The 14,392-nt window shown below is 36.3% G+C and overlaps 1 protein-coding gene across 8 annotated transcripts in view; it reads right to left on the bottom strand.

The window, feature by feature from the left end:
• The window catches only part of USP37 (ubiquitin specific peptidase 37), an 85,494-nt gene that overhangs the window by 57,653 nt on the left and 13,449 nt on the right, over positions 1-14,392 (bottom strand). For all 8 annotated transcript variants that reach the window (XM_024999419.2, XM_010802319.4, XM_024999416.2 and 5 more), the window contains 4 exons: positions 11,023-11,123; positions 8,297-8,475; positions 7,897-7,974; positions 630-727 (listed from right to left, as the gene is read on the bottom strand). In XM_024999419.2, coding sequence (XP_024855187.1) covers positions 630-727; positions 7,897-7,974; positions 8,297-8,475; positions 11,023-11,123 — 456 coding nt within the window. The remainder of the gene's footprint in view (positions 1-629; positions 728-7,896; positions 7,975-8,296; positions 8,476-11,022; positions 11,124-14,392) is intronic.

The following is a 14,392-nucleotide window of genomic DNA, read 5'->3' on the forward strand; positions in this document are numbered from 1 at the left end:
AGGTGAGCTTATACAACTGCTTTATGCGATAATTACAAGATCTTCTGGAACTTCTAATAACCAGCAACACTGATAAGTTTTAATTTCAATAACTTTAACTCCTTGGATTCATTCCATGGTCCAGGTACTTTGACAATGAAAGAACTTAATTCTAGGTAGTTGAATAGGGAGATATAAAGCTTAAATTCCTTGTAAGCAAAATAAAAATTCCCTTATAGTTCTAATATTTTAAAAAATATTTTAGCTAAGTACTAGGATACAAATTAGGACTTCCCAGGGGGCTCAGTGGTAAAATATCCACCTGCCAAGCAGGGGACATGGATTTGATCCCTGGGTTGGGAAGATCCCCTGGAGAAGGAAACGGTAACCAACTCCAGGATTTCTGCCTGGGAAATCCCATGGACAGAGAAGCCTGGTGGGCTACAGTCCATGGGGTCACAAAGAGTTGAACACAACCGAGTGACTAAACAGCAACAACAGGATATAAATTGACACCCAATAACTAATACAAAATTTACGCAGTGTTCCTAAATATGTGAGAAATATGCCTCAGTTTACATTTCTATTTCTAGTCTAATACTATATATCATATCATAAACGAGTAAATTATGCAAAGACCAAATACTTACCTGATGTCCTATTCTCTTCTGACTGTTTCAAACTCAGTTGCTTCTCTCTACTGCTGGTTAAATACTTTCTTGAGGGATCTGTCATAGCCTTGTTGTTCCTATAGTTAAAACATTTATGTATAAAGATATAATTCTTAATTTTAAATAGTTGTCATTAGAATTTACATTTCAATTGCTGAATTAATTGATGTGCTTAGAAGTTATGCTACAAGGTGTTAAAACCTTATGCAAATGAGAATCATAAAAACAAGCTTTTCATTACCTAGTCAAAAGTCAATCCAATCCAAAACCCTGGTTATTAGGCAAAAATGAAGGAGCAGTTCCTTTATAAAAAAAGTCAAATCAGAGACAGCAAGAATATATAGGTTTTCTTTGCCAAAAGCAAGCCTAGCTGAAATGATTCAGCTACTAAGACCAAAAGAATCAATTAAGAACTAAAGTGAAAAAATTAAAAGTAAAAACATTGAAAATAAGTAAATAAAAAGAAGCAAACCATTCGAGCTTGATAATGAATAGCTCTAAAAAGTAAAATAAACAAAATCCAAAATGTTCTTATAGTCTATGTAATTTGAAATGTTATTTACTAAATGTCAACATTTCAGTTCATAGTGACTAAACTACTTTAAGTTCATGAACATAAAGTTAAAATTTCTTAAGCCCCTTTCCCCTGATCTATTATTCCCAAATACCTGAACCTATATTAAGTAAAGAGGGTCCATTGAGAAACATGCTCATGCTTTGATTAAAAGTGCTTATTTTAGGAGATCCATCATGAATAAGGCCTACAAGCAGACAATGTAGATGCTCCACCCAGATTCCCTCTGATCTTATTTTTGCATCTTCTCTTTCACACCAATTAAAGTTTTTTTCCTCCCTATTTTTTTTTTTTAATATTAGAGTATAGGTGATTAACAATGCTTTGTTACTTTCAGGTGTACTGCAAAGTGATTTAGTTATGCATATACATGTATTTATTCTTTTTAAAGTTCTTCTATTTGGGTTGTTTTTTAAATTTTTTTGATAGTCAGTACCTAGGGTTCCTCTTCACAAGATTGTCCTCAAGCTACTAGAGCCTTTGCCTGCACTCTCAGAGTCAAAAGCAAGGTCAGGTGCTAAAGGATAGAAGTCAAGCTCCCCTGCCTTGGATTAGAATAGTTTTAAGGTGAAATGCATGTAACAGATTTTCTCTCTGGGATTAGGATGAAGCCTGAACTCTGCATTTTTCTGGTCAGAGATCAGATTTCTGTCTGAGATCACACTCACTCATTTTCTCCTGCACTGCAGTATCTTGCTTCCCCCAGTCCCTTCCTGGTATCCCCTGGGAATAATTTCTAACTAAATCACTTGGACACTACTCTCCATTTCAGGGTTTGTTTCTGAGAAACTTGAACAACAGTTAGTGCTAGAAAAGGGTCTAGGAAGCACACTCTAAGGACAAGATTCTGGAACTGGATCAATTGTTCGGCAATGGTAGCAGAAATACCATTGGCTGGTGGTAAAATCTTTGGTATCCTAAAGTGTAATACCACCAAGATTTTTCATCTGTAGTGAACTGGGCTGGGACAAAGTAGAAGAGGATATAGTTCATGCAATCTTTCCAGCGTCTGAAAAACGTGGTAGACAGCGTCTGAAAAATGTGGTAGAACATAGAAATGTTCTAAAACTGGATTATGGTGATGGTTGCACAACTCAAAAAATTTACCAAAAATACAGAATTATACATTTAAAACAGGTGAATTTTATGGTGTATAAACTGTACCTCAATAAAGCTGTTGAAAAAAAAAATCCCAAATTATTTCCTTCCTTGTATCCAAGCCCTCTATTATGAAATGCCATCTGTTTCCCTATCCCTTAATGAGGCTGGCCTAGTGATTTCCTTTTCCCAAAAGAATCTAACAGACACAACAGTACCTGAGTCCTGATTCTAAGGCTACAGGCACCTTGCAAATTTTCACTCATTCTTTTGGAACCCTACCACTGCCATGTGCTTAACTCCAGGGTAACCCTATCAGGTGAAAAAAAAAAACATGGCTAGTCTCCTGCATCGCCCCAACCACTAGACAGCCAACAGCCAGTCATACAAGGAATGCCACTGTGGACCAGCTGATCCCGAGCCAACTTACCAAATGACCATGCATGTATGAGAAAATGAGAGAATCCAGTCACAACTGGCCAAGATAGGCCTAGATAAACAGAACCACTTAAGTGACCACTGACTTATAAGCAATAGTAAACAGTTACTATTTTAAGTATATCATTATTGCTATTGCTAAGTCATTCAGTCGTGTCCGACTGTGTGGGACCCCATGGACGACAGCCCACCAGGCTCCTCCGTCCATGGGATTTTCCAGGCAGGAGTACTGGAGTGGGGAGCCATTGCCTTCTCCAAGTATATTATTATACAGCACTAGATAACTGATATAGTGATATGGGTTAAATAATAATCATAAAGACTATGGGTCATCAAGGAACTATGCAACCAGAGCAAGCCATCATGAGCTGGGTGCTATCATACCCATGAAGTTGTAAGATCAGGAAGTTACAGCAGCAATCCATCATAAAATGCGAGTGGTATATCCAAGTAAACAAGAATAGATAATGAAAACAGATCTATGAGCATTCTGGTGACCAGACAGAAGAAAAAAACTTGTGCCTGATTCATGGATGGATCATCTCGGTACATTGATACAAGCTGAAAATGAACTGTTGCTGCATTGTAGCTCCACTAAGGGACTACCCTGGAACACAGGACTAAGACGAAATCCTCCACTGTACAGAGTTTGAGAAATGCACCTCACTGTCCATTTTGTATGGAGAGAAACGTGGGCCAGAGGAACCCTGGATGGTGGTAAATGGTCTAGATGGATGATCAGGGGCCTAGGAGTAAGCCTGGAAAATCAGGGAAAAATGATTTATGAAAGAGGTTTATGCACAGTATGTACAAACGGTGAAGATCTGTTTCACATGTTAATGCTCACCAGAGAACTTCACTGAAGAGACATTAAACAATCACCCATGGTAACTTGTCTAGTGGATGCCAGTCAATCTCTGTACTCAGCCATCCAAATACTTCCACAAAGGGCCCATGAGTAATAGGCATGGTGGTAGAGGTAAAAGCTCCAAGTGCACCCTAAAATAGGGGATCCCTTTTAATAAGTCTGGTTTAGCAACTTATGCTGCTCAATGTCCAATTGTTCAGCTACTCTAGAGGCTGATCCCTGGCCTTTGAATGAATACTATCCCCTAAGGAAACCAACCAGACATTTGGTGATAAGTTGATTACATTAGATTCCTTCCACCCCAGAAAGGGTAGCAATTAATTCTGGCTGGGACTGGCATATTATTTAAGGTTTGCTTTTGCCTTTCCTACCCACAGTGCCTTGGCTACACTGCTATCTGAGGGCTTTATAAGAGTATATGATTTATTAACATGAAATCTCACATAACATCATTGTGGAATGAGGAATCCACTTTACACAAAAGAAAAGGAGGAAAATACAGTAAAGGCATATGGACCAAAGGATCCACTGGCCCTATCGCAGATCACATTTACCTCAAAGCTGACGGCCACAGTCTTTAAAGGTGTAGATTAGAGATGATCTCGTTAGGCACTGGGTGCCCTTCAAGATACAATATATAACATAAACCAACAGGCCATTACATTTATAGAGAATACATGGGTCTGGAAACCAAGAAGTAGGAACGCCTCCACTATCAGTCTTAATAACACACTTAGAGAATTTGTGCTTCTTGTTCCTTCAATTTAGATTTTGTGGATCTAGCGGTTCTGGTTTCCAGAGGAGGAAATTTTTCACAAGACAGGACAAGAAGAATCCCATTTAATCTAAAGCGATGGCTGCTACTCATTTTGGGCTTCTCATGCTGGCAGAGCAACAGGCAAGGAAAAGAATTACCATACTGTAACTGACTTAAATTATTATAAGACAGCAGGGTAGCTGCTACATGATAAGGGCAAGAAGAATGTGTCTGGTATAAAGGAAATTCACCAGGGAATCTCTTGGTGCTTTCAAGCTCAGTTTTAACTCTGAATGGGTAATTGCAGCAACCACAGCCTGACAAGTGCACAGTGACCATGGGCTCGGATCCCTCAGGGAAGAAGATATCAGTCATACCACCAGGAAGAATTGTTAATGAAAAAAGCAGCAAATCCAGAATGGATCCTAGAAGTAGATAATATCAGTTATAGCCTCAAGGCTATTTGTAGCAGTAAGGACAAAAAGAGCTACAGCTCATCCCACTAATCCTCCTTTTTAAATATTCTCACCCAGAAATTGAAAAGCATCAATGTGAAGAACCTGTAATAAGATGGTGGGGCTTTCCTGGTGGTCTTGTAAAGAATCAGCCTGCCAATGCAGGTAACATGGGTTCGAACCCTGTTCTGGGAAGAACTAGCTCAGTAGTAAGACAGAGGGTAAAAACACAGATATTACTGACTGGAAAGCTGGTGAGCACTGTTATATCTCAGCAAAATAGTCACAGAACTGTTACCTGTAATGTCTTAGGAGGCAGAACTCAAAGGAAAAGACTGAGACAATTAAGAACACTGGTCTGTGTTAGTGCTTTTTACTGCTCTCAGCAAGGTTCTATTCAAGACAAATAAATCTGGGTTAGAACTAGCAGGTTTGCAATCAAGGTTGAAAATGAATACATCTCTCTGTGCCAATGTCCTAGAATTAAAATTGTGTGGTAAGTGGAGGTCATATGGGACTAAAAAAATCCAATTGCTTCTGATTCTCAAACTAAGGCAATGCTAAGAGGTAACTAGAGAAGTAGTTTGTGAAAAACTGATGTTAATATTCGGGAAAACTGGATGAGGGGTATACAGGCACATCTCAATATTATCTTTGCAACTTTTCTGTAAATCTAAAATTATTTCAAAATTTAAAAGAATCAAAATAATAATTAATTAAAAGAATCAAAATAATAACAAAAATACTGGCCCTAATTATTTCTCAAGCCTATAAAACCCTGAATGTTCTACCTTTAAAAAAACTTCTAAAACTTTTACATTTCTAGACTTTTCTAAACTTCCAGGACTACATCGGCATCAACTAGGCTACAAAGCTGCATGGCTCCAAAGAACAGAGTCTTCAAAACCCCCTTCAGCTATGGCCTTGAAAGATAACAGACAACGGGAATCTGTTAAAGGGCAAAGCCACGAGTCATATGAAGTACAAAGAGCAAGGGTTCCTCCCAGAGGATCGGACAGACTGTTATAGGGGTTAATTAAGAACTTATTCCACTGCTTTCACTGTCTTCACAATTTCTGCCTAACAAGATTTTATCTCTACTATAGACCAGTGACTCCTCAGTTCCCAATCCTTGTCTTTTCTAAATGGAAATTTTTGCTGTGGTTATCCTTTGCTTACTCCAGCAATGTATAATAAATGCTATGTGTGTGGAGACAGGAGTGAGGAATGCAGATTAACTTGCTTTTTAGTTTTTAGGTACAACACCACTTTGCCAACAAAGGTTCCTATAGTCAAAGCTATGGTTTTTCCAGTAGTCATGTATGGATGTAAGGGTTGGACCATAAAGAAAGCTGAGCACAGAGGAATTAATGCTTTTGAACTGTGGTGCTGGAGAAGACTCTTGAGAGACCCTTGGATGGCAAGAAGATCAAACCAGTCAATCCTAAAAGAAATCAATCCTGAATATTCATTGGAAGGACTAATGCTGAACCTGAAGTTCCAATACTTTGGCCACCTGATATGAAAGAACTAACTCATTGGAAAAGACCCTGATGATGGGAAAGATTGAAGGCAGGAGAAAGAGACAACAGAGGATGACATGGTTGGATGGCATCATCGACTTGATGGGCATGAGTCTGAGCAAGCTCTAGGAGTTGCTGATGGACAGGCAAGCCTGGTGTGCTGCAAGCAAGGGGGTTGCAAGGACTCAGATACAAATGAGCAACTGAACCAAAGTGAACAAGACCATGAGGTGTATAATCCAAGGCACAGCTGGACCTTATGGAGAGAACTACACATAACCCAGAGATCCTGGACTCTGAGCTGGATATAATGACTAAATGAGATTTAGAGGCTGTCTCCATCAGGGTGAAGGTAGGCGTACTCTGCATATGGCAAGAATGATTAACAAAGGTAAATCTTTAGCTAGAAGGGTAAACTATGGCAGACTGTTGTCCCCAAATAACCACTGTACTCCTTTGTCATAACAGTAGAATTTGGGCGAGGCATACTTCCCAGATCTCCTCGTAACTTGATATAACCACATGACCAAGTTTTGGCCAATGTAATATGCATAAAAGTTATGTATACAAATTTTCAGCCTACACAAAAGCTGTATGCCCTCCCTTTGCTCCTTTCCTCCTTCCCAGTAGGAATACAGATATGAGAATGGAGGCTGAAGCTAACTTGGTTCATCAAAGGAAAGATACTTATTAAGAATGGCAGACAGAAGACAAAGGAACCTGAGACTATGGTGATTGTAGTTTAAGAGAACACGCCAGTCTTATCAGCTACCTAGATTTTTGTATCTGTTACAGCAATAGAATCAAGAACTCAAACTATAAAAAGTTTCTTTAACTTTTTTCCCAACTTCTTTCTGGTGACCCTTTGGCCTTCAACACCAGTTAACTGACTACCAACTGACTTCTGTTAAGGTATTAACTGGCAACTGTGTAATAAGTTTTCTCTCTCAGAAGACAGAGACAAAAAAACAAAATCCACAAGTCTCCCATTATGAGGAAGAGGATTGTGAGCTAGTGACTGTCCTACTGCAGGCATGCTCTTTGTCCTATTGCAGGTGTGCTCTTTTGTTCAACCCCAAAAGTAGCTCTAAAAGACTGATGCTCCTTGCCTAGAACCTATGCTGGTTTTAATACCCTTTTACCCCTAAGTTAACTTTTCACATGAATAAGGTAAAAATTGTACTTTTTTTTTTTTTTTTACAGGTAAAGGGAAGAAGGAAGGAAGGGGGTTCATACTAAAAGAGCAGCAAACAAAAAACACTTATATAGAGTTCTTCAGCTCTATCCTTATTTTAAGTGTTGCAAACAAATAAAGCTAAGATGGGAGAAGTGCACTAAAATGACCAAAGCAATACTAATGGCCAAATCCTTTCTCTATTGAGCCTACAGTGTACTGTTACCAAAATACTCTAAATCCTGTTCTGTCTTTGCGATTCCCATAAACTGAAGACCATCCCAATTTTCTCTAGTGGTTGTAATTATTAATGGAAGAAATACCGATCAAATGTTATAAAAGTTCTTAAAGCAACTTACGATGATGAATCATTTTCCTTAGGGTAATCTTCATTCAACTCTGAGCCAGATGACAGCATTCTTTTTCTCTTTTCAGTCCTACAGAGAATAGAGAAAAACGGTTATTTCACATTATTAAAAAGTATAAACCAACATACTCAAGAACAAGAACTGTGACTACTGCTATCTAACTCTATACACCACATTTAAATATACTGTGTGTCTGCAAGCTCTATACATGTCACTAACATAAATCACAAAAGACAAATATTATCTCCAAAAAATGCGCTTTACAAGTTGTTCTTTTAACTAGAAGTCTCCTTCTTTTCCCCAAGTTATTGGACTTTCTAAAAGGTCTAAAAGACATTTCTAAATAGGCAGAGTTAATGACTAAGAAAGAAAAAAAAAAAAAATTTCATACCTATTTTCTAATAACCCTGATCTAAGAGGTGTGGATGTAGATGTCAAAGAGGGAATTGTCCGGGCAGGAGTTACTCCATTTCCTGCTGCAGCCTTAATCGATCCTCTACTTGGATTACCAAGAACTTTTCGAAATGGAGTATCATCTTTAGTTTCCAAACTTCCTCTTTTTGAAGAGACCTATAAGAATAGAGTTTAACATAGCTAATTTTTCACATTAATTGGCATATGTTTAGACCAGTGATCCTCATATACGGAATTTTTAAAAAAAATATCCACAACTGGAGACCCATCTCCAGAGATTCTAGCCTATCCGGTCTGGGGGTAAGCTCCATTCATCAGTACTTCTTTTTTTAAAGAACATTAGGTGATTCTAATCAGTGTCAGATATTGAGCTTGACATGTATTTTCCTATAGTACTCTTGTAAGCTTAGAAATTCCACAGCATACCTAGAAGCAGAAAAGAATTTGCTCTGAATTACTGATTAAAAAAAAAGAAAATAACTTCACAGACATAAGAGCCACATGAAAGTAGATCTGTAAGAAAGAAAATCCAATTATGAGTAATTTAAAGTGAGCTTCCCTGGTGGCTCAGCTGGTAAAGAATCTGCCTGCAGTATGGGAGACCTGGGTTCAATCCCTGGGTTAGGAAGACCCCTTGCAGAAGTACATGGCAACCCACTCCAGTATTCTTGCCTGGAGAATCCCCATACACAGAGGAGCCTGGAGGGCTACAGTCCATGGGGTCACAAAGAGCTGGACACGACTGAGCGACTAAGCACAGCACATTACATCAAAGTGACATAAATGTGAGAAAAAGGAGCAACAATGACATTTGGTTGCCACAATTTAAAAGCCAAGTCACATGTACAGCATATGATTTTTGAGGGGGTTCTAGTATGGAGAAATGAAACAAATACATATAATGATGGGGAGATTGAAGGTGAGACAGAACCTACTGGCAGAAGATGAATCAAAGAGTCTACCCCAAAACACAGCAAAAATATTCAGAGAGAATACACACTTTAACTCTATGGAAAATTTCTAATTACTTTCCACAGAACTATAATCTTAGAATAAAAAAAAAGAATCTGAGGTCATCTGGATGAATGATTTAAAAAGCTGATTTTCAAATGGATAATTGATTCTCAAGATTAAAAAAAAAATCAAAACACTATTATAAAAGCCATATACTGAGAAGTCTCTTTTATCACCCCAATGTCATTCACTCAGTTCTTCTACTTCCCATCCTCCTACACCTTGTAAGTATTCTACATTTTTAAGGAAATGAAAATCAGTATTTTATTTTTCTAGTTACACAAGTGGTAGCATGCTATATGCATACTGTTTTGCATATTTTTCAACCTTTTTTGACCATGACCCCACAGTGAGAAATATTCTACATCACAACCCATTATACATACATACAAATAAAACAGAAAATTTCGAAAACCAGTACTTATCCTTACTGTGTAGAATATGTTCTCTATTATTTTCTATTCTATTTAATGGTAGTCACAACCCACAAAATTGATTTTATAATCCCACTATTAATAGAAATCATTATTTGTGAAAGTATAAATATTTGCTTCTGCTAGATGCATTAACACTTACAGTTTAAATATTCTAACACTTTAAATTTCTACCTGTAAATGGATGAACCTCAAAGTAATTATGAGTGAAAAACCCAAACAAAAAATTATACACTGATTCCACTTATATAAAACTCTAGAAAAATGCAAAGTAATCTAGAGTGACAGAGAGCAATTCACTCATGGCTTAGGGATAGGGGCCGGACAGGGAGCTGGAGAGAAGGATTACAAAGGGGGATGAAGAAGCTTTCAAGGGCTATGGCTATGTTCACTACGTTGATTATGGTGATGATTTTGCAGGTACATACATAAATCAAAACATATCAAACCACACACTTTAAATATGTGCAATTTACTGGATATCAATCATACCTCAATTAAAATGTTAAAAAAAAAACAAAAAACACTCAACTTGTAAAAAGAAACTAACAAAAAGAAACCTTATTCACTGATTGCTTAATCCAGTAAATGGTTTAAGTAATCAACCCATCTCTACACAGTTAAACAGAATTCATTACTTACAGGAGAGTTTCAAAGTTTCTCTATACACCTGGTTTACCTTTGTAAGACAAATTAAGAGAGACATAGGACTGCTAAGGTGCAATAGTGCAATGTAAGTCTCAGGACTGGCTGAATATTTATCAAAGAAAAATTATTAAAAAGCAAATAGAAGACCCAACAAATCAGTCTAATATCATATAGTATAGGTAAAGTTCATAATGTAGAACAGACTCAAAAAAGCATCAAAGAAATAGCAACGGCAAATATTTACAGGGTTTAGTGGTATTGGGGGCTAAGCATTTTTATAATACGCATTATTTCACAGCAACGCTTAAAGTATTTTTGCTGTCTCAATTTTACAGATGGGTACTAAGGCTTGAGATACTTAAGGAGGAGCTTCTCCAATGGCCTATAACTAGTAAGAGGCAGCACCAAATCTCAAACCCACATCTAACTTCAAAGCTATGTTTTCAAAAACTACACTGTGATAAATTTCAGGTATGTGGAAAGTATCCTTGTGATAATGCCAGAATTATTAGACATTACAATCTAAATTCTACTTCCTACAACTACCTTATAGAATGTCTAAGATTATCATCTTAAAAAAAAGCTAGAAAGATTCAAATGAACATACCTGATTGTCTGAATAAGAAAGCTGCCTGTTGGTTTCCTTCTGTGAGGTCCTGCTGCCCAGAATAGCTCCAAAACTACCAGAACCCTGAGAAGGTTTCATGGCTGGTAGGGGGAAAAAAAAAATCCAATCAATTACTTGAACTAAGAGATTTGTCATTATTATTATTTAATACTAAGGAAACAGAAACAGGAAAAATAAAACAAATCTTAGTGCTTATCTAACAGAAAATAATTCTGACATGTACAGTAACAATTTAGAGCTGGGATCAATCAAAAAATTAAGTAACAATGCAAAAACTTGGAAGTATGTAATGGAAGGATAAATTTTTGAACGCCAGAGATTCTCCTGTATAAACATTTGGTAATTAACACTATAGCAAAGTCAGTCAGTGAACTAACTTTGGACACTGGATGCTAAGCACATGTCAGAACCAGTGACCAACATACTTTTAATAATGCATACCCCAAAACTTTCAAAGTTCAGCAAACAGAATAAGTGGCTTTTTTTCTAAAGAAATCAATGCTAGTTTAAAGGACATGCAAGGTAATGTATAAATATGGATTTTTATATACTTAAAAAAGTATTTCAAGGGAATTTCCTGGCAATTCAGTGGTTAGGACTCCGTGCTTCCATTGCCAGTGGCCCTGGCTGGGGAACTCAAGATCTCATAAGCTGCAGGTGGCCCAAAAAAACCCCCAGTAGTCTATATTTTAATTTTGTTAATTCCCCACTGAAGATCATTTAGAATGTTTTAATTTAGAAACATTGCAAATAATGCCAAACATCTTTTTACATATCTTCTTGCACTACTGCAACAATTTTCATAGGATAAAATTCCTTAGAATAAGAATTGTTGGGAAAAAAAAAAAGAATTGTTGGGATAAAGGATGTACAATTTTAAACTAAATTGATACTACCACTATTCCTCAAAAAAAAAAAATCTCCAAGCTCCTACCAAGTATATTAGAATATCTTGCCTCCCCTCACACTACTGCCAAGGTGATAAGAATTTGATTTGTTTAATTATTGGTGAAGCCGAGAATTTTTTCACATTTATGAAACACTTGTTTTTCTTCCTGAGTTTTCCTATATGTCTATTTCTCTACTGAACTGTCTTTTTCTTACTGATTTCGAAAGTCAGTATTATAGAGTTCGTTAATGTAAGTCACACCGATATTTGATAGGTACACAGTAAAATTTAGCAATATTAACTATCACTGTGACTAATACTTTCATCTTTTCTTCTTTCCTTGTCACAGAGATCATTTAAATTTTTTACACAGTCCAAGTTATTAATCTTTTCCTTTATTGATTCTGGTTTTATGTCATACTCAGAAAGGTCATTCCCACTCACATAATATGTTAAAATCCATTCTACTCTTCTAATAATACTTTTATCACTTTTTTTTAACACTGAAATCTTTGATCAGTGTAAAATCTATTTAGATGAAGGAGTAAGATAAGGACTCAGTTTTACTATCTTCTTAAATGGTTAGCTAGTTGTCCTATTTATAGACAACACTGTTCATCAACCATTAGTCTTTTTCCCATTGATTTCAAACACCACATATTATACTTTAAATGTTTCAAAGTGTTCTTATATTCATTAACTTACACTTTTGGGGCAGTTACGGCAACTTAAACCTAAAAGATTAGAACAACTTGCCTAAGAGTACAGAATAAGTTAAGTCTACAGCTAGTCACTCTAAAAGCCATAATGACTTACTGTGTACCTATCAAATATCGGTTGTGACTTACATTAATGAACTCTAATTTTTTATTAAGCACTGAAATTAAGGTAAGAAAACACTCATTTTAGAGATGAGGAAACTGAAACTCATTTATTAAAGGAACTGCCCAAAACTGCATAGGATATAATAAGCAGGGCTAGGATTCAAACCCAAATCTGTTTAGGTCCAAAGTGTTTTTCCATTACACCATGTTGTTCAGACTCAAATCTGGGCCCCAGTCTGCTGTGCTTTCCACTCTAATGCATTCAGAGACATACTTTCTTAAATATGTCAATTTTTAAAACAGTGGTTCAATTAATATGACGGAATAAAACAAAAATGTAAACAAAAACAGAAAATAATAAACAGAAAATAAAATAATAAACAGAAAATAAAACAGAAATGTAGACATAATCCCTAACATATTCTAAAACTTTTAAATGGCACTCAACTCAATTCTAAAATTCAGTATTTAGAAAACTGACATGGTTCATTCAGATTTGGTAACATGAACACATGATGAATATGAACCAAATGGCAAACAACCATAAAAAAAAATTTTTAAACAATAGTTTATCAAACAGTGATTAAATTCAAGCAAAGAGGCACTGCTACATCTTTATTTTCTAAATGTTTTTAATGTGTTGTATTTGTTAAAAAAAACTCAGCAGTTTTTTAACTATAAAATACCAGTAATAGCAAAGTTACTGATGATGACAGAGCTGGACAGTAATAAAAATAAGAGTGAAAAACTCATTTTGAGCAACAGATTACTCCTAAAATGATGCTTATAAATATGTGTTCTTTAAAATCAAAACATTTTACATGAAAGGGGTTGGAGGAAGTAGGGGAATCTGATCACACTACTTGAATTTCTATGGTACTTTCTGTTTTTATAGAAAAATAAAACCTCAGAAAAAGTTTCATATAAAAAAGCAACTATATAACATTTATGTAACAAGGTAAGTTTTCCCAAATGTAATTTAAATCCTACTCGTTCCTTAGACACACACTCTTTTGTGGAATCCTTAAGGTGTTCTACATAAACAATCATGTCATCTGAGAACAAAAACAAATTTACTTCTTCCTTTTCAATTTGGATTCTTTTCATTTCTTTTTCTTGCCTAAGTGCTCTGCCTAGGACTTCCAGTATTATGTTGAATAGAAGGGGTAAAAGAGGTCATCCTTGCCTTGATTCTGATTTTGGAAAACCTTTCAGTTTTCTATCACTGAGCTATTGGCTTTTCATATAAGGCACTTATTATGTTGAGGTAAGATGGATTCCTTAAATTCCAACTTTGTTGAGTGCTTCCATCATGAAACAAAGTTAAATTTTATCAAATGCTTTTAATGCATCAAGATGATCATGTGGTTTTTGTCCATCATTCTGTTAAATTTGATGTATCACACTGCCAGATTTTCCCATATCTTAAACTATTCTTGCATTCCAGAAATAAATCCCACTTGGTCATGGTGTATACTCCCTTCAGTGTGATGTTGAATTAGGTCTCCTAGTATTGTATTGTTGGGAGAAGGCAATGGCACCCCACTCCAGTACTCTTGCCTGGAAAATCCCATGGACAGAGGAGCCTGGTAGGCTGCAGTCCATGGGGTCGCTGAGGGTCGGACACGACTGAGCG

This window comes from Bos taurus, chromosome 2 (genome assembly GCF_002263795.3).
Source record: "Bos taurus isolate L1 Dominette 01449 registration number 42190680 breed Hereford chromosome 2, ARS-UCD2.0, whole genome shotgun sequence".
In the NCBI taxonomy this organism is placed as follows: domain Eukaryota; kingdom Metazoa; phylum Chordata; class Mammalia; order Artiodactyla; family Bovidae; genus Bos; species Bos taurus.